Here is a 20898-nt window from a genome sequence, read left to right on the forward strand (position 1 = left end):
GAAAAGGAAGGGGGATGGGGGGGAACACATGTTTACCAGCCAACCCCCCCCGCTCTCCATCCTGACATTGCACTCGTCGATCTCCCAGGCTGCAGCCTCCAAGAATTTCGGCTTGCAGACCTGCATGAAGGGGCCCGTGGGGTGAGCGTGGGGTGGCACTGAAGGGGATGCCAGCGGGGGGCGACATCATTTAGGAAAAAAAAAGTTTAACTGCAGTTGCCAGCGGGAGTGGCAGCGGAGGGAGCTGGCAATTGCAACAGATCCATGAAGATCCTTGCTAGGGGGGGCGGCACCAGTGTAGAGGACATTTAGGGGAAACATTTTTTTTTTAACTCTGCACTTGCTGGCAGGAGTGGCAGCGGGGGGAGCTGGCAATTGCAACAGATCCATGGAGATCCGTGCTGAAGTTGGGGGTTAAAAATTTGTGCTGGGGGACAGAGCAGGCATTTTATGTAGTGCAGGAGGGGGGGGAGCAGGGTGAAAGGTAGAGAGGCGGGGGTGGGGGGGCGCTAATCAGAGCTTTTGTTTTGTTCAGCAAGTCTGCTGAACATTTCTGATACAAGTTATTGGTCACCGAAGTGACCATGAGGTTAGAACAGAGCAGGACTTGGCCACCTGCAGGCACCTCTGTATGTCCGTACGGCATACGGACCTGGCAGTGAAAGGGTTATATATGCATTTTACACTGCATGATCCCAATCCTTACTAAAGAAAACCTGTCATTGGGTAGAGTAGAAAGTATACAGGACAATTAAACAAGTTTAATACAAGCACCACAAGGATTCTATACAGTGAAGGGAAAAAAATATCTGATCCCCTGCTCATTTTGTACGTTTGCCCACTGACAAAGAAATAATCAGTCTATAATTTTAATGGTAGTTTTTTTTTTTTTTTTTTTTACAGAATAACAACAAAAATATCCAGAAAAATGAATTTCAAAAAAGTTATAAATTGATTTGCTTTTTAATGAGTGAAATAAATATTTGATCTCCTATCAATCAGCAAGATTTCTGGCTCCCAGGTGTCTTCTATACAGGTAACAAGCTGAAATTAGGAGCACTCTCTTAAAATGCCCTGATTACTGTGTAAATGACACTGGCAGGGAAGGGGTTAACCACTAGGGGGCAAAGAAGGGGTTAAGTGTGTCCTAGGGAGTGATTCTAACTGTGGTTGGGCTGGGCTACGAGTGACACAACAGTGATCACTGCTCCCGATGACAGGGAGCAGTAGATCACTGTCCTGTCACTAGGCAGAAAAGGGAAATGCCTTGTTTACATAGGCATCTCTCCGTTCTGACGCTCTGTGAGACGATCGAGGGCACCCAGAGGACATCGAGTCCAAGTTCAAATGGACGTACGTGTATGATTTTTTTTCAAATTTGGGCCTCTGTTTCAGCCATGGCTGTACTCTGAGTGACCACTATTGTTGTCTGGGGGGCCGTTACCACCCCAGGCCAAGGGTGGCAGCAGTCAGGTCAAGGTGTTTTGGGTGTTCCCCTCCAGCAGCCAATCAGTGGGGGTTGGTTGTCCCGCTGTGCATGCTGGGGAGGAGTACTTAAGGGACAGACACCATTGGTCTGGGGTCGTCGATCCTGGGTCTGTCGTCCCACCACCCCCCGTGAGTGGCCCTCCTAGCCGGGGTCGCGTGTTCAAATGTTCCTTGGGGACCACGTTGGTCTGTCGTTGTGATCTACTAAGTAGGCCCGGTAGTCAGACTGGGTCTACGTTTGCAGAGTGGTCCTGTGCTGTCCGTCCTGGAGGGAGGAAGCCACTCGATGAAGAACCTATCTTGGAGAGCACCAAGCACGAGGTTGGTATCTCAGGAGAGGCCTTGGACTTCATCGAAGGATGCACCATTACTGAAAGGCTGAATGATGGTCGTCTGTCAGTTCTAAGTTCACAAGAAGTTAATCGGGAGAGATCCGGGTGCTGAATCCTGTGTTGTGAGGATTTTGGACCGAACATACCTCCATCTGTGAGAAGGTCTGTGGCAGAGACTTTACCAATTTCCGTGCACCATCTCAGCTGCTAGGTTAGTGAGAGAGGCCTATCTGGGTGCGCAGTACCCACTCTGGCTAGAGTGGCGACGAAAGCTGTGTTGCTGGAAGCAGGAGTGTTTCCGAACAGAAGTTATGCACCTGAAACTATTACCTGTTACCCTTCCACCTCTTCAACTACTTTGTTTATTATTTTACCAAGTTCAGCAAATAAATCAAAGAAAAAGAAGTCTAAGTGTAGACATTGAACTTTGTCTCAGCTTTCATCTGATACCCTAGACAGCGAGGAAATAGAGGTAACATGCCACCCAAAACAATCCAACAGCTCCTCCGGGGGTAGTGCTACATTTGGTTTTATTAAAGGCTCCCATTTATATGAGGTCAGGCAGCTGACAGACCAACAACATCAGGTCATGTTTGACCCCTGACACTCAAGCTAGAGTGTCTGGCTGAAAGAAAGAAAAGGGCCAACAATACAGGAGGCCTATACTATTGCAGTAAATAACAATAAATAAAAACTAAATATTTATATTATTGCATATGTGCAGTCAAGACTGGTACTCTCTAAACTCTAACCAATAAATTAAACTCCTTTGAATGTAACCCTTGAAGTGCCAGTATCATTGACTTGATGCATGCTGTATGGATGTGTGGCACCATGATTGATAAGAGATATTGATCCTCCATGTAGGGGCACACTAAGGACTGCCCTGTTCAGATTTTGCAGCTTCGAGCTTTGTGGCTTTCAGTTGTAATCATTTAAATCTGTGTTATTAGATTACTGCAGATTCAGCCTACTGTAGTTCTGCTTAGTCTTTATAATCTTTAGTCCCCACACTCGGTGCCCCACATCCTTCTGTCTGGAAAGACTAGGATGGTATTGGTCATAGGCGGAACGTGCACAGAAAGCCCTGAATGGTATCCATGACAACAATGAACATAACATATAGAGAAGGGATGAGGAAAATTCTTGGGTTGCTGTGTAAGTGGTCGACATGTTCGTGTCTTTCAGGTGTCCTTTAACAGAACACATTTAAATTGTAACACTAGCCAAACAGCCAGATGCACAAATACATGCAAATTGTTCTGCCTGTCAAAATTGTAATTATTCTGTTTGGCAGCACAGAACTAAATATCTTCACCACTATTCATTCAGGGCCTGCAGCTTTCTATGGAAATGGGGGGGGGGGTAGGGGGTTTTGGTGCAAGTTGTGTGACAAAGGGCAGTCCTAAAGTTGTTTCTTCTGCTGGCTGTATGTTGGGGCCCTTTGAGGCCCCATACTCACGAGCAAACATGTCTGCTGAAACTGGCCCGCAGGCCAGTTTCAGCAGACATGTTTGGTCGTGTGTGGGCGCGAGCGGGCCGAATTCCAGCAAACATTTGCCCGCCGGGCCTTTTCCCAGCGGGCAAATATTCCTGGACTTGTTTTAAAACAGCCCGCTGGAATTCAGCCCGCTCGGACATGTACGGTCGTCAGTACAGACCTACCGTACATGTCCAGGCGCCCGCCGTCCCTCGCATGCGTCGAATGACTTCGACGCATGCGTGGAAGCATTTTAAAGGCGGGCCGCCCACGTCGCCGCGTCATTGTCGCGGCGACACCGCGTCATCGACGCGGCGACACCGCGGACACGCCCCGCGTATTGTTTACGCGCGGACTTCTGTACGATGGTGTGTACAACCATCGTACAGAAGCCCTCTGGCAGACATGTATGGTGAAAACGGTCCGACGGACCGCTTTCACCATACATGTTTGTCCGTGTGTACCCGGCCTAAGAAGTATTGGTGCACTTAACAAGAGTCCTCATGAGCCTGCAAGTAGTGAAGAATTTCTGTAAGGGTGGTATAGTCTTGGCATGGATGCAATGTAGATGTGGGATAACTGGCTAATGGTGCATCAGATGTGATAAATAGTTTAGTACAGTGGTGGTATAAAATGTTGGTAGAGGTGCAGTATAGGTCTAGGATGAATGCGGTATGAGTTGGATGTACTTGGTGTCCTGCTGTCAGCAACTCAATCTCTGTTAGCAGTGTAAGCGGTGGGCTGGTAGCCCTATCCCCAGTCCCCAGGGTACAACTGTAGACCTACATGTCGGAAGGGGCCCCCTCAGTCTCTACCCAAAACCTCTGGCGAACAGCAGTGTAAGCGGATAGTGAATTGATGCTTCAGCCTCTTTCTCTGTGGCAGTGGTGCGACATGCTGAACTGTAACAGGTGCACTTTTTTCACAGTCATGGGGTCAGGTCCCTTCTGGCCAGGCTCCCCATGAACACAGATCTCCAGACCTATATGCCAAAATAGCCCCAAACCTCCCCTGGAAGTTTAATTAAAATCTTTATTTTCCCTTCTCCAATGTTTCATTGTCCTCATGGGATTTGTAGTCTCTACATCTCTTCCTGTGCAGTGCAGTGTTCCTACCAGGGCCTACGTGTCCTAGTATGCAAAGTAGCAGCTCTGTGTTCTCTGCAGCCCTCTATTAGTCCAGGTAGCGGACACCGGATGGGAGGGAGAAAGGAGGCAGGGAGCAGGAGAGAGCGAGCTGACAGGTAGAGACTCGCAGCCTGACGCTCTACAGACCATTCTGACTGGTGAGTGGGGGGGCACTTGGCTACATATACATGTTGTATGCGAAATCAAAACAATCAACACTAGATCTACTTAAACAGTAAGGCCAGTTGCACACAGATATGATTCACTGATGTTTATACTCTTGACAGAAAGATGCTGATTAAAATGTTCTATAAAGACCTTAAGTTGAGGTACGTAAAATACTGCACTCAAACGTAAAATTTTCTATTTTTGTGTAGCACCATCTTCTGTAGGTAGGTGCTAGAATAATATTTTTGCTAGGGAAATTGTCAGTGCAGGTAAATTTAGGCAGGCCTATGCTCCAGGCTAGCCCTGCTTGTTTTGATCTGGGGGCATGGAGTGGTTAGTGTAGACGTGGGTGTGACCACCTGTGCTTTAGTTCTGGGGTGTCTCCCTTGCTTCCAGGGAGAATGATCTGGATGAGGGGCAGGGCACAGGACTGGAGTGACAGGAAGCTCATGTGAGGAGCCCTGACCAATCACCACTTGGTATTGGCAGGGGGCAGGCCTCCCATATAAGCTCAGGTCTCAGCCCACTGGGGAGGAGTTGTCGGTCGGGAGACGGGGCAAATAGAGCATTAGGCAGCAGCAGGAGGCAGCCCCATCTGGGGGGGGGGGGTGCCGATCGCGGAGGAGAGCTACATCCTTACACAGTCATGAATGGAGTGTCCTGGAACAGAGGGGCTGGAGAAGCTGTCGGAAAAAGTGTCCAGAAAGTTCATCATGGGAATAGTAGTCCTTCAAGCAAAACATGCTACTAAATTACTAGGCCAACGGGGAGAGGTACTGCAGACCTCTGGCCTAGTAACAGCATCTTTGATAGCCAGCCATTGAGACTGTTCAGAGCGGCCTCTTTAGCTCACATGAGGAGGATGTGACAGGAAAGAGAAGGGTCTACAGTGAATTTTGTGCAGGAGGAGAGAAGTCTTGGGAGCAATAGTCTGCAAGAGACATGTAGAGGAGGAAAAATGGTCTGCATGGTGATGCAGGGGAAGTGACTGTAGATATTATCTGTGTATCAGTACTTCAAGGCTCAACCAAATTACAAGTTCTTTAATTTGATGGTAAAGCAACATTTTCTATGGGCATCCCATATTCCCTTTCCCCCAACCAAGTTATATCCCCCAATAAATGGCTGTTCATTGTCTCTCATGTGATAGATGGAGGTCTGGCAGCAGGGTGATATGGTGGACGTTCGTTACTAGTAGCAACCAAGCGCTACATTTGCTTTACTGTATGTACTCATCGCTGTATTACTGTGTGAATTGTTCCATGGACAACAATGCATCTATATTTCAGACCAGTAAAAAATTTGGCTTTTTTTTTACTCCTGTGGGAAAGAGGCCTAAACCAGTTTTGAATTTTTACAGATTTGTATTTTTATTGTAGATCCCTCCATACTTTGCTCCTGAGAAAGTACCATAACTTGCTTTTTAATGATGTTGAAATATACTTTGTACTTTTTTTTTTTTAAAGACGTCATGAAATCTTTGGTGCCTGAAAAATGTAGGCTCTATATTTCTTTCTCTGTCTAGGAATTGCACAGAAAAAATGCAGGATTAGATAACCTAATCAGGAAAATGGTTGTCATGCTTTGTGAGATAACAAAAAAGGTCCAAGATTTTCCAGTCTGTACTCCAATTGCTAGATAATTTTTACACAGGCCCCTGCATTTCTTCCATGCACCTCTTGTTCCTGTAGGTTAGTTGCCCTTAATGCATTGAAAGCTCCTCTGAGCCTAAAGTTCTGGTGCTGTGACAGACAAGTAGAATGTATTCATTCCATGCAAATTTATGGAAAATCTAGGTTGACTCAAGAGGATAATGTTCCTATCTCTGATTACTTTGTGGTTTGTTACAACTGTATTTTGCATCCTGCGGCTTCCCGGATGCCGCAGAACTGTAGAGCTGACCATACGTGTTATGATTTTCCATTTTTTCAAATAGGTAATCTCCTAGATGCCCTAGGGTTTGTAATTTGGTTCAGCCAGTCTTTTTATCCAAACACTCCTTACAGATAGTTAAGCCAGATTGCAGACCTCACATTTCTCCACTGTATTAAACACAACAGCTTGGTCAGTAAATTGCCCCAGCCTGTTGATTGGATGGTACAAAAGCAGCTGCTCACCGATGAGGTCATCGCTCTGCTCTCTCCCTTTGTCATCAGGCTTTACAGTGTTAGATTGACAGCATTTTTTTCAATGCAGGGGATTATAGGCACATAGTATTAGGACAGATTTAGATATTTAAACTAGCTGCAGTTAAAGTATGTTTATGTTTAGTTTAAGCGGAGGTTCACCCTAAATTTACACTTTTTCCCAATCAAACTGCTAGCCATAGTCTGTAAATAATCCGTTTTTTTTTTTTTTTTTATCTCGATCCTTACCCTATTTATGCTGCCTTATCTGAGCTGTCCATCAAAATCCACTGCGGGGAATGGGCGTGTATGTTCTTTCCCCCCAGACCAGCGCTAATCACAGGAGACACGCTGTGCTGTGTCTCGTCACAACAGGGAGGGTCATTATGACGCCGCCGTTGCGATGGCAACTGTGCAGTGTTGACGGCGCTTCTCGCCGTCAACACTGCACACGCACGGGATAGAGCGGTGAATGCTGGGACAGCATTCACCGCATCCGGAAGTAAAGAGTGGTGGGCTTCAGGAGTGCCCACACACAAGATGGAAACGTCCATCCATCCGTTTTATAAAACATCCTTTTTATCTAAATCGGAACGATCATGGCTGCAAACATAGGACTGGTGAGTGTAACATTTGCTATAGTAACAGCGGCAGAATCATAGTAAAAAAAAAAAAAAACGTTTTTCCCGCAGAACCACCGCTTTAAGGAATTAACACAATGGGGGTTATTTACGAAAGGCAAATATACTTTGCACTGCAAGTGCACTTGGAAGTGCAGTCGATTTAGATCAGAGCTGGACATGCAAGGAAAATAAAAAAGAGCATTTTAGCTTGCACATGATTGGATGATGAAATCAGCAGAGCTTCCCCTCACTTCAGATCTACCCCTCAGATCTACAGCGAGTGCACCTGTAGTGCAAAGTGTATTTGCCTTTCGTAAATAACCCCCCAATGGATTAAATTGTAATAATTTATATTTGGAAGACCAAACTTGATCCTGCTGAAACCTTTTCTGTAATGGACATAGAGTTTGACTGTCACGGTTAAACAATCATTTACATTTTTCCATTAGAACATACCAATTACTGTATTTACCATTTCATAAAGTATACTACAATAAACACCAAATTATTCTTAAAAACAAAACAAAAACAATACGTTGGTGGAAAATTACTTCTATACTCTGCAGTCAAAGTCATGAATGACCCCTCTCAAACTTTCTAATGTGGGTACATGTGAATTTTTGACCCCAGAGGGACTTTTCTTGTATTTTTAGTCATAATTTATTTATTTTATCTTGTTTCCTGTCATAAATTTTCAATTTTATTAAATAGGTTACGCATTATTTATACATGAAGACAAAGACTGACCAAAATAGAATGGCAGAGGTCAAAGGGAGATGAGGTTTGGACAAACTTGCACAGAATGACACAGTATAAAGAATTGAGGACGCACTCCAGTCTAATATTTAAAAAAAAAATGTAAACTTACCGAATAATGGTAGACAGCTTGTCTGAATCAGGAAATAATTGGCTCCTATAATATGAGAAAATGTATAATCTTGTGCTTTATGCAAAATTTGCCTACTTTTAATATTTTTTTTTCTTTAAGTGTCTTTACCTTATTGTTTTACAAAGTGATCTGTGTGTTTTTCAGGATGGAGACCTCCTGCTTGGAGCTAGCATTAGAAGGGGAGCGCTTGTGCAAGGCCAGAGATTTCAAAGCTGGTGCAGCTTTCTTTGAAGCAGCTGTTCAAGTTGGGACTGAGGATCTAAAGACACTTAGCGCCATCTACAGTCAGCTGGGGAACGCATACTTCTACTTGAAGGAATATGCTAAGGCACTCGAGTATCATAAACATGACCTTACCCTGGCCAGGTGAGCACACCCTATTGACTAAGCATTTTTCAGTAAATTAAAAGAAGCAATTACAGATAGGTGAGGGAATAGGAAGTGCTAAAATATCATGAAGAACAGCACTGTCCTCTTAAAATAGGAGGTATTTTATCGTTCTTTCAATGCAAAACCAAAAAAAAAAAAAAGTACTCATTAAAATGTATGTACAACCAGTTTACCATTTGGGACATTTTCTCTTGCTTCCTATGTGGGAGACGCAACAGGAAGGATTTCTCTTCTTGGACAGTTGTATCCAGAACATTTGCCCCCATTCAAAGGTTTTCTCTCACATATTGTTCTTACAAAAACTCCAAAAGTTTGGATTTTTCCTCACTTTCTTTTTCAGTGACAACTGTTACTGGTACAAACAGAGTGGTGAAGCTCCTTAATGGGGACACAGAAAGTAATACAAATTTTGTAAAGGATCTACACTTTACTGGATACTGGGTAAAACTTTGCAAAATATTTCTTGACACGATGGGCTGGAATGTGCTTTTCCTATTCCAGCGAGAATCGGCGCAATGCCGTCGTGCTGGAAACACATTCTCGGCGACAGGTACAGTATAGTGTGATAATTATGTTAAAGCCCAGTTCCCTAAATGCTATTTACATTTAAACTTTCTATATAACATTACACTATTATCATTGGAGAAAATTATGTTCTGTGTGAGCATACTTTAGAGAAGATGGAGAGAACAGACACATTTTGAAGATGACATTGTTGCAGATGATCTGATATACTGTACTATGGAAGTTGGAAATTCACAAGCCAATTTAACCGTATATTATCTCAGTGCCAGAGATATCAGCATTTTGTACTGTTGACTTTTTGTGGATTACTACAGGATATAAGGGCAGTATAACAAATAAAGAAATAATATTGATGACACATTGTTGCAGGTTTTTTGGAATTGTGCAGGTTCTACTGTGGAGGATTATTGGAAATTAGACCTAATCCCATTATATCGTTGCCTATTTTTTCGATAAAAAACACAGCAGACTGATGACAATTGTCATGAGTGCTGCATTGTATCACATTTTCACTATTCAGCAGTAACATAACATCCTTTTGTTGTAGGTCTATTGGAGATCGTATTGGAGAGGCCAAAGCCAGCGGGAACTTGGGAAATACCCTCAAGGTCCTGGGACAGTATGATGAGGCCATCGCCTGCTGTCAGAGGCACTTGGATATCTCACAGGAGCAGGGGGACAAGGTATAAAAAGTTAAAACCCATTGCCAAATCAAATCTCCTTCTGAAACTGATGCTTTATATTTTGCTGGTGAAAGTTTTGGGGCTTTTGCGGGTAAGGATAACAGTGACTGTAGAGACTTACCTGATTGGGCAGCCAGAAGCAAAAGGTTAATGCCAGGATGAAAATAATTGCTGCATGGCAGGTATTCCTCTTCCCAGATAAGGTTACAAACACATCTTAATCTTTCTGTTTTCTGTGGCCTGCAGGTGGGTGAAGCACGAGCATTATATAATGCTGGCAATGTATTTCATGCCAAAGGAAAGCAACTGTCATGGAACATGCCACAGATTCCAGGAGACCTCTCTGAGGAGGTGAAGGAGACACTCCTGAAAGCTACAGAGTATTATGAGTGAGTACTGAATTTCGACAACTGTGCCATTCACTGCCAGTCCTAAATACTAACACACTTCTTAAGTCATTATGATAAGCAATTTGCTTTTTGAAGAAGTAGAAGGTCCTTGAGATTATGTGAAACGTAAGAAATCCCCAAGACTCTGCTTCAGCTTGCCACCTTGTCAGGTGTAACAATATTTGTGGTAAATGTTAAAGGATAAGTTCACCTTTTGGAACATGTTAAATGTTCCACCTGTATTTAGGGTGGAACATGTAACATGTTCCAGCTACTGCCACCAATCTCACGGATTGCCCCCACTTTATGACAGCTGGCAGGTGATCTTCTCCCCCCCCCCCCCCCCCCCACTTGCGGTCACTGTTTGGCAACGTCATTCATTCACAGTTTAATGTGAATCTACATCTACTGTCAGCCATTCTTCCTGCTCTCAGGTAACTGCCTGCCCATACGAGGTACAGGCATACAGCTGTCTTGAGAGTCTGCAAGAGCCCCGCATTGCACGCATGATCAGCTTATCGCTGATGCAATGCTCTGCAGGCTCGCTTGAAAAAAAAAATGCAAGTTTTTTTACCTGCAAAAAAAGTGCATTTTTTTTTTATTTTTATGAAAAGGTGAATTTATCCTTTAAGAAATCAGTGAGCATTGCAACATGGAACATGTCACTATTTTTGTCTGGTGCCATCATCCTTATCCTGATTTTACTTGCTGCATGCTTGTTTTAGGTCATTGACTAATTAAGTAGTGAAGCAAGAATAACAGTTGTCTCAAATTATGTCTTTAAAAAATGAGTTCCCATACTTACATTACATTGTTTTTAAATTATTTATTTACAGTATATTGGCAGCTTGGGTACAAAAGCATGCTAAGATGTCAAACAAAAAAGTCCTAAAAGATTTAAAGAATCCCATGGTTATCAGTTAGGAAACATCTATTTTTCTTTTGTCCATGGACGGACACAGCTTCCTTATATCTTGACATTTGGGTTTTGTTCCATCTATTAGGAGAGGACTAGTCTGACATGTAAATGGTTAAAACATGTAATCTTTAGCAAAGCTGAACAGTCCCGCCCAGGGGTGGTCCCTCTGGTAATAACCCCTCTCACTGCAGTGAGCAGCTTAGTTTTTTCTGCCTAGTAGAGGAGAAGGACCTGGCTCCCTTTGGGCCCATGGTCCTGAAGAACTTTTAATTTTTATTTTTAATTTACTGCTCGGGTCATGGGTCTGTCAGGAACGCGTCAGCAGTCCTTGCAGGGACAGGTAAGTAGTGTTCTTCCTGTCTTGGCAGGATGGAACAGCTGGGCATTCCTGGGGAGGTCGACTAGGGGGGTCTCTCACCCTTCCTTTCTTCTCTCCCTGTCCTTTCCCTCCTCCCCATGCTCTGTGGGGCTGGGCCTGCTGTGTCCTGGATAGGGGTCCTCCGGGGGGGGGGGGGACTCTGTGTCCTGGCTGGGGGCTTTGCGGGTTGTCCAGGGTCCGCTCTCCGTGGGGGGTGTTATCTGGGGCCATAGGGGTCCTCTGCGCTGAGGCCCAGCGTGTTCACAGCCTTTTTTCTTTTTACCTCAGAATACGTTCGGCAGACATTTTGCCGGCGCCATTTTCCTATTGCCACGCTTGTTTTTAATGGCGGCACTGTACGGCACCTCGGTCAGAGCGGTGAGTCCCCTGGGTGGTCCCTCAGTCTGAGCAGCTAGGAGGGTGGACCCAATGTACCTTGCCTTGGTCCCTATGGGTGTCAGGCAAGTGTGGGTTTGCATGGTGTCAGAAGCTGGCGTTTTTTCCCCTGACATCCTTGTGGTGGCAACCGGTGCCCTGTACCTGGGGTGCTTATGGACGGCTTGTCGGTGGGCCTGGAGTCCCTTTATTACCAGGGTAGAAGCGGCGTGCGGACGCAAGGGGAATAAACATGCCCCCTCCCCCACCATCTTCAGGGAAAAAGTTCTGATTCAGACTCGGGCCTTGCTGTGGCAGATATCCCCTGCTCTGACTTGTCAGAAGATGCAAACCAGGACCTTTCGGACAGTGCGGAACTGCGTCCTTGCTTGCTCCCGTGTCTGGGCAGTGCAGAAAGGCGCTTGTTGGAGCACTTATCACCGCGTGCGAGATCCCCAATAAAATGGAGGTTACACAGAGGGGATCTATTAAGGTGTCGGTCCCTTCTGGGTACCACAAGCTGTCCCGCATCGCTAGGAGGTTTCCCTACCTAGCTTATTTAATACGTTTTACATACTAAGAATGGAAACGGCTGCAGCGTTCCAAAAAATCGCATGGCTGTCCGTTATCCTTTTGAGAGGTGTTTCCTGAAAAAGGACATCTCCCCCCGATGGAGCCACCCGGCATCCAGGGAATTACCACTGTCCGGTGGTAGGGGTAGGGACCCCTGTTTTTAAGGACCCTGCACACAGGAGGTCCGAGGCGGTGGCCCGGTCCTTGTTCATGGTATCGGGGTCAGCATTGCGGCCACTGTTGGCCATGACCCTGGTGTCACTTGCACTTCCTTAATGGGCAAAGATTGCTGCACCATGGTTTGAATAGCAACAGGCTTCCCCCGGTCTACATGATAGCAGACCAGTTGGTGCATGGCCTCAAGTATGTCTGCAATGTGGCCTTGGATACAGCTCCCAGGCTGTCTAGAACCTTCAATATCTGCGGTGTGGCTACGCCGCATGATTTGACTGAAAAGCTGGTCTGCGGACCAGACGTCCAAGAAGACTCGGATTTGCTCTTCCAGGGTTGGAGGCTTTTTGAAGCCTCACTGGATGACATAAGAAATGACGTTTGGGGTGAGACCCACAATCCCACAATCCAGAAAGGGTACGGAGCCACGCCGTAGGCCAGGGCCCTTCTTTTTCTGCTCACAAGCGTTTTTTTCCTTACGCCGGGCCTGCAGGTGAGCGTTCCCAGGCCGACAAGGGGCCAGCTGAGGGACAAAAGGGTTCGCAAGCCAAGCAGGCCTGCGAACAAATCTGCGACTGCATGAAGGGCTGCCCCTGCCCGACTCTCTAATGGGGGGGTCACCTTTGCAGTTCGGTGGACTTCCTTGCTTTCCGACCAGTGGGTTTGCAAAATGGTTTCACCAGGGTACAAAATAGAATTTCTTTCTTGTCCACCAAAACAGAGTTTTTCCCTCCAACCTTCATCTTCCTCCAGCACGTCGGAACGCCCTGTTTGGGGCAGTGCAGGACCTGCTGAAGCGCGGGGTAATTGCTCCTGTGCCGCTGCCGAAAAGGCTTCAGGGATTCTATTCCAATCTGTTTGTAGTCCCACAGTAGGACGGGGTTCGTCCAATCCTGGACCTCAAGACCCTCAACTTCTTTGTAAAAGTACGAAGGTTCAGGATGGAATCAGTTCGCTTTAGGTCCCTGCACTCCATCCAGGGGATTTTCTGGCGTCTTTGGACATCAATGACGCATATTTAAATTGTCCCCGTATATGTCAGGCATCAGAAATTTCTGTGTTTTGCAGTTGGGGATGATCACTACCAATTTGTGGCTCTCCGTTTTGGCCTGGCATCGGCACCAAGGGTTTTCTCCAAGGTGCTCATTGTGATCCTGGCCTTGCTGAGACAGCGAGGAATCACTATTGTGGGCTACCTGGATGACCTCCTTCTGAGGGCTGTTTCATACTCAGAATTAGAGGAGGATGTGGCGATTGCCAGTTAGACCCTTTAAATATTTGGATGGGTACTGAACCTCCAGAAGTCGGTGTTGGTGCCGACTCTGCGCCTGGAATACCTGGGCTTGATTCTGGACTCTTCAGAGGCAAGGGTTTTTCTCCCTCTGAAAAAATTGCAGACTCTTCAGACGGCGTGAAGCTGTTGGCATCCCGCAGGTGGCCCTTGCTGCGCTTTTGCATGCAAGTCCTGGGTCTCATGGTAGCCTCCGAGGCAGTACTGTATGCTCAAATTCTATACTCGAGTCTTGCTAAAGGAGATCCTGTCCAAATGGGACAAGTCTCCATTGTCCCTGGATTGTCAAAGCCGGGTGAGCCACCTAGTCAGACCTTCCCTGGTCTGGTGGCTGAAATCCCTGGCCCTTCAGTCCGGAAAGTCGTTCTTCCTTTTCACTGGACGGTAATCACGACTGATGCCAGCCTGACTGGTTGGGGGTGTTCAGTCGACGCAAGGTCGCTGGTCACAGGAAGAATTCCGCCTGGCGATCAATGTACGAGAAATCAGGCAGTGCCTCTCCACATGGTCACAGAGGCTACAGGGGCGTCCGGTCAGGATCCAGTCGGACAACGCCATGAGAGGCGGTGGCATATGTCAACCATGAAGGAGGAACAAGACTACCTAAGTCGCCAGGTGCTTGACCAAGGAGAATGGTTGCTACACCTGGATGTGTTTCAACTCCTTTGCCTGAGATGGGGCACGCCAGCTGTGGATCTCCTGGCTTCTCGATTCAATCGGAAGGTATTGAAGTTTGTGGCCAGGGCCAAGGATCCCTGGGCGGACGTGACAAATGCGTGGGTGGCCCTGTAGGGTCAGTATTGGCTAATTTCTTGTACAAAGAGTTTTATTGAAAAAACACCAACAAACAAAAAAGAATACAAAAGAAAAAAGCAGTGGAGGACACACCATAAGCTTATCATATATCAGAAAAAATAGTCCGTAGACCTGAGATCAGTCCAGCTCCTAGGGATCCGAAAACGAATCCAGAAGGCGGGCAATAGAATGTCCTCAACTCAAGTGGCCTGCTAGATTGACCTAATGCTGGCTTAGGTAACATACCGGTTAACACACCGGGGTAAATGTAGAACTTAAAAACACAGTTGTTGTACGATACACAACCTTACAAAAAAATAAAAAAAATAAAATAAAAATAAAATAAAATTCAAGCAGGCACATAGCAGAGGATATCAGTATTCCAAATTGTAAATTAAATAATGCATCCTGTGTCCAAGGCAAACAGGACCAAGCCTGAGGGCCCAAGCCACAAAGAACAAAGAAAGGGAGGATGAAAAGAAAGAAAGCCAGCTAGAAAAGTAGCATGAACAAGTAGCAATGGAGAGAAAGAGGAATAGAAATAGAAAAGAACAGCAAGAAAAGAGCAAAAAAAAAGAATAAAAGAAAATAGAAGAAAGAAAGAAGGAAGGGGGTCCACGGGGCGGGGGGAACAGAGACTCATCAAAGAGAAAGTAGTGCTGGGTCAAATCGTGAAGGGTGGTTGTAAGCCACCCAGGGTTGCCATACCCGGAGAAATTTATCGTGGGTATCTGCTAACACAGCAGTAAGTTTCTCATTAACCATAATATCATTAATGCAGTTTTTAACTGCTTCGAAGCTAAGAACCGGGGTCTTCCAGGCCCTTGCAATGATCAATTTAGTTGCAGTAAAAACATGCGCCGCCAACTGGCGTTCAGGACGGAGAAGCTCCGTGATCGGTTTCCATAAAAGGGCCTCAAAAGGGTCCCTCTTTAAGTTGGTATCAAAGAGGTTGCGGAGCAATGCATAAACTCTAACCCATAATCTGCATACCCTGGGACAGGTCCACCAGACATGTGCCATCGTACCCTCCTGAGAGCATCCACGGAAACACAAAGGAGAGTAGGAAGGCATGAAACTCGCCAGCCTGGTCGGGGTATAGTACCACCTATAAAACACTTTATAGGCGTTCTCCTGAAAGAGAACATTCGTAGCAGTATTGGCTAATTTATACCTTTCCCCCACTGAAACTTCTTCCTTGTCTGCTCCGCAGAGTGGGGACAGAGGGAATTCCAGTGACTCTAATTGCCCCAGATTTGCCTCGGCATCCCTGGTACGCCGACCTAGTGCGCCTGGTGGCGGATGCCCCTTTGGCGACTGCCAATGCGAGAGGACCTTCTGTCGCAAGGTCCTATACTTCATCCTGATTAACAGTCGCTGGCTTTAACGCCATGGCTGTTGAAAGTCAGGTTCTGAGGGACTGAGGCCTGTCAGACTCAGTAATTTCAACCATGCTGAGGGCACGAAAGTCATCTTCTTGGAAGATCTATCATCGCACATGGAAGGCCTACATTTCTGTGTGAGGAGATGGTTTGGCGCCCACAGGCATAGCCGGTTTCCAGGATCCTGCTGATTTTATAGCGTGGTGTGGATCAGAAATTCGTCTTAAGCACATTAAGGGGCAGTTTTCATCCTTGGCTGTTTTCTTTCAACGACCCTTGGCGGCTCATTTACTGGTGAGTACGTTTGTGCAAGGGGTCGGACATGTGGCTTCTCCGGTTCGGCCACCACTACCTCCATGGGATTTGAATTTGGTGCCCTCGGTACTTCAGAAACTTTCCTTTGAGAACATCAGAGAGATTCCTCTTTTGACACTGTCTCAGAAAGTTGCCTTTCTGGTGGCTTTTACCTCTGTCAGGAGGGTTTTTTAAATGGCGGCCTTGTCTTGCAAGTCCCCCTACTTGATCCTCCATACTGATAAAGCGGTGCTACGCCCGCAGCCTTCGTTTCTTTCGAAGGTGGTTTTGTCCTTTCTTTTGAATGAGGACATTGTACTTCCATCACAAAGAGGTTGCGTTACATTCCTTAGACATGGTACATGTTCTGTGGGTGTATCTGTCTGCTGTATCTGTTTGCTACGGCTGCATTTCGGAGGTCAGACTCACTGTTTGTCTCGTGACTGGTCCAAAGAAGGGCCTGGCGGTGTCGTCGGCCACCATTTCTCGATGGATCAGACAGATTGTGATTCAGGCCTATGCCCTTAAAGGGCGGACGCCTCCCTTTCCTGTGACGGCGCATTCGACCAGGGCACTTGGTGCCTCCTGGGCCTTCTGACATCAAGTGTCTGTTTCACAGGTGTGTAAGGCGGCGACCTGGTCGTCCGTTCGTACTTTCACTAAGTTTTACAAAGTTGACATGCATGCATCTGCGGATGCTTGCTTTGGCCGCAAGGTTTTGCAGGCGGCGGTTTAAGGTTGCAACTCCTCTTTTGAGGAGCTCTGTTTGTTTGGGGTGAAGTTGGTTGTTTGCTGTTCCCACCCCCCGTTTTCTGACACTGCTTGGGGATGTCCCACATGTCAAGATTTAAGGAAGCCGTCTCCGTCCATGGACAAAAGAGAAAATAGGATTTTTGTACTCGCCGTAAAATCCTTGTCCATGGACAGACACAGCACCCAACAGACACAGCACCAAACAGCACTTTTTGACGAACTGATCTGCTCACTGCAGTGGGAGGGGTTATGACCAGAGGGATCGCCCCCTGGGCGGGGCTGTTCAGCTTTGCTAAAGATTACACATTTTAACCCAAATGTCAAGATTTAAGGAAGCTGTGTCCGTCCATGGACTTCAGAGAAAAGGATTTTACCGTGAGTACAAAAATCCTATTTTTCCAGGAGATATCTTATGCTTATTGGTGAGAGAAACTGACCTTTTGCTGGTCCGTTTAAATTTTTTTTTATAAAATCACACGCTCTGCATTACAGGCTGCAGCAACCTAGAAACATGTAAGTAAAGAATGGCAACAGGCTGTGTAAATTCTTATTACAGTGTACCAATACAAGATACTATTTTCAGATAAAGTAAGCTTAATAAGTCATTGGTTGTCTTTATTTATACAGCTCTGACATGTTCTCATATACTTTGCAGATAAAATGCAATCATTTATAACCCTGCAGAAAAGCTTACACTCTGTTTCCACTAAGCAGTGTTAATATTGTCGAATAAAATGACTAAAACATTTTAGTCGACTAAATGAATACTATTTTAGTCGACTAAAATCCGTCTAAAAACGAAAACAATCGAGATGACTAAAATACGACTAAAATTAAAATGGCATTTTAGTCAAAAGACAGACTAAAACTAAATTGAAATTGATTTAAAAATGAACACTGGTCTGTAGTGCATGTTCATACCTCAATACCATAAATAATAACATATTCGATTTTTCACTCCAGCAGTATATAATGACTTTGGAAATTGTAGAGAAATGTTAACTAATGCATTACAATTTATTTACACCCATTAGATTTTAGACGACTAAAATTAGTTTTAGTCAACTAAAATGTACTGGAGATTTTAGTCTACTAAAATTTAGGACATTTTAGTTGACTAAAACGTACTCAAGATTTAGTCGACTAAAACAATTGCAGAAGACTAAAATAGGACTAAAACTAATCCGAAATTTGCTGCCAAAATGAACACTGCCACCAAGTACCTAGAAAGTTGGTCACTTGTCTGGGTTTGTAGCTGAGCAGTAATCTCTTGTGGAGTTGTCTGTGAAGTTGTGGTAAGCAATGTAGTAGTGACCCAGAAACAAATGCACTCACTCTGATGATGATATATCATCACCCAGCATAACAGCAGGAGCTTAGTGGGGGCAACTTGGTTTGCTTCAGGCTATGGGGTTTATTTACTAAAGCGAGAAAATGGATCACAATTCTGCATAGGAACCAATCAGCTTCTAATCACAGCTTCTTCAATTAACCTGGAAGCTGATTTCTATGCAGAATTGTGACTAATTTCGCCCCTCTCTAGCTTTAGTAAATAAGCTTCTTTGTGTCCAATAATTGCATGCATTACATGTATGAGTTTGTTCAAATTATTCAGCTTATTAAACATTTTTTAAAATGCATATCTGCCTTAAACTGCTATCTTGATATTACTGTCTGCAAACCATTTAATAGAGCCAAGTGTACAGCTTTCCACTGACTAAGCAACTATGCTCTGCTTTTGCTGGGGTTCTTGATGGTTATCAGGTATTTAACAAACTCTAGTTTCTTTCTGATCTGTATGAATATCATTATGGTAAGTACTTGACATCCTGTCCAAAATGGACTACACGTCTTTGTACTGAAAACATGCAGTACTGGTGTATTTAGAGAATAGCTTTTGTAAAGATATGTGTTTTTGGATTTTGTTATTGCATTAGCCTTCTATTCGCCCTGCTTCACTGTAATTATGCTTCATTACATGAGTTCTTATGGTCGCTGGACCTTCTGTGTTACAGGAGGAACTTAGAACTGGTGAAACAGCTGGGTGACAGGGCAGCTCAGGGTCGGGCTTATGGAAATCTAGGAAACACACACTACCTCTTAGGCAACTTCAACGAGGCCATCGCTTTCCACAAAGAGGTGAGTCGCTTTAAAGTACTGTACCGTTTATATGATGTACTCACACTTCTATAAGCTTATTGCTTTTTTGCATTCTCTGCAAGATTAACTTCCTATTGGATGGAGAGGGGATGTGGGAGCATACATAAGCCAATTCTATCTTCTTCACCCAACATAACTATTTGTTAGCCTAATTTATGGAAGATGAAGTGTCATTACTGTAATATCAGTTCTTCAACTAAAGATTGATTTCTTAGGTGAAATGTGAAGTTATTTCACTTCCTGACAACAAAGGAATAAGCCATTCAGGAGAATTCAATGCCTACTGAGACCACCTTTATATATACAGTATATACAGCGGGTAAAATAAGTGTTGAAGACGTCAACATTTTTCTAGGTAGATATATTTTTATTGCTATTGACATGAAATTTTCACCACATGTCGGTAACAACCCATGCAATCCATACATACAAAGAAACCAAAACAAATAAGTAAAAAAATTAGGTTATGTGTAATAAAATCGAATGACACAGGAAAAAGTATTAAACATGGTAACTGAAATGTATTTAAAGATGATGGGTTTTACTTCCTCTTTGTTTCCCTGCAAAGGTAAAGCATAATGGGCTACTATGCATCGCATAGTAGCCCATTATGTGTCACTTAACTAAAAACTGAAACCTGCAATGTCACCGCTGTCCCCTCTTCCACAAAGCGTCCATCTTCCTTCTGGGTATAGTGGCTCTGGCACTGTGATTGGTCGGAGCCGCAAAAATGTCACTCCCACGCATGCGCGCGGGAGCCACCAGTCATGGCACAACCTCCTTTAGAAATGGCACGCTCGCCGTTTCTAAAGTGCGCCGTTGTCTACGGTGCATGTGCCGTAGGCATCGGTGCCCGTCTCATTTGTAAATATCTTCTAAACCGTGGAGGTTTGGGAGATATTTCGAGCACCTACAGGTAAGCTACAGGTAAGCCTTAATCTAGGTGGGCCTCTTCTATGAACTCTGATCTGTAGTTCTTTACATACATTTTCTATTGGATTCAAGTCAGGTGATTGGCTGGGCCATTCTAGCTGCGTTATTTTCTTTCTTTGAAACCAAATTGAGATTGCTGAAATGTCCACCCTTGTTTCATCTTCATCATCCGGGAAGATGGCAGCAGATTTTTATCAAAAATGTCTTGGTACATTTTTTCATTCATCCTTTGCCAGTACTGTGAAAAAACAGCCCCACACCATGATGTTCCCTCCTCCAAATTTCACTGTATGTATTGGGCTGTTTTTTAGGTGATGTTCAGTGCCATTTGACCTCCAAACATGATGTGTATTATGGCATCCATAGAGTTCAATTTTGGTCTCATCTAACCAGACTATATTCTCCCAGCATTTTATAGGCTTGTCTAAATGTTGTGCAGGAAACTTTAAACAAGCTCCAACGTGCTTTTTGTTCAGCAATGGAGTCTTGCATTGCGAGCCTGCATACAGGCCATGGCGGTTGAGTGCAATACCTTGCTTAAATTCAGGTCTTTCTGAAGCTCTCCACAAGTTATCTTGGGCTCTTGGGCAACTCTTCTGATAATTCTTTTCACTCCTCTGTCAGAAATCTTGCGAGGAGCACCTGGTCGTGGCGGATTTATGGTGAAATTTATG

At 44.9% G+C, this 20898-nt stretch overlaps 1 protein-coding gene across 2 annotated transcripts in view; it reads left to right on the forward strand.

Annotated features, from left to right (window-relative positions):
• GPSM1 (G protein signaling modulator 1) overlaps nucleotides 1–20898 on the forward strand; it is a 582328-nt gene that overhangs the window by 200798 nt on the left and 360632 nt on the right. Inside the window, exons 1-5 of one of the 2 annotated variants that reach the window (XM_040324134.1) lie at nucleotides 1000–1036; nucleotides 8378–8599; nucleotides 9696–9831; nucleotides 10078–10220; nucleotides 19147–19270. In XM_040324134.1, the coding sequence (XP_040180068.1) occupies nucleotides 8379–8599; nucleotides 9696–9831; nucleotides 10078–10220; nucleotides 19147–19270 (624 nt within the window). In that variant the 5' untranslated portion in view covers nucleotides 1000–1036; nucleotide 8378. Of the gene's footprint in view, nucleotides 1–999; nucleotides 1037–8377; nucleotides 8600–9695; nucleotides 9832–10077; nucleotides 10221–19146; nucleotides 19271–20898 lie in introns of those variants that run through there. The other variant, XM_040324133.1, reaches the window with a different exon arrangement.

Source organism: Rana temporaria, chromosome 9 (assembly GCF_905171775.1).
Source record: "Rana temporaria chromosome 9, aRanTem1.1, whole genome shotgun sequence".
In the NCBI taxonomy this organism is placed as follows: domain Eukaryota; kingdom Metazoa; phylum Chordata; class Amphibia; order Anura; family Ranidae; genus Rana; species Rana temporaria.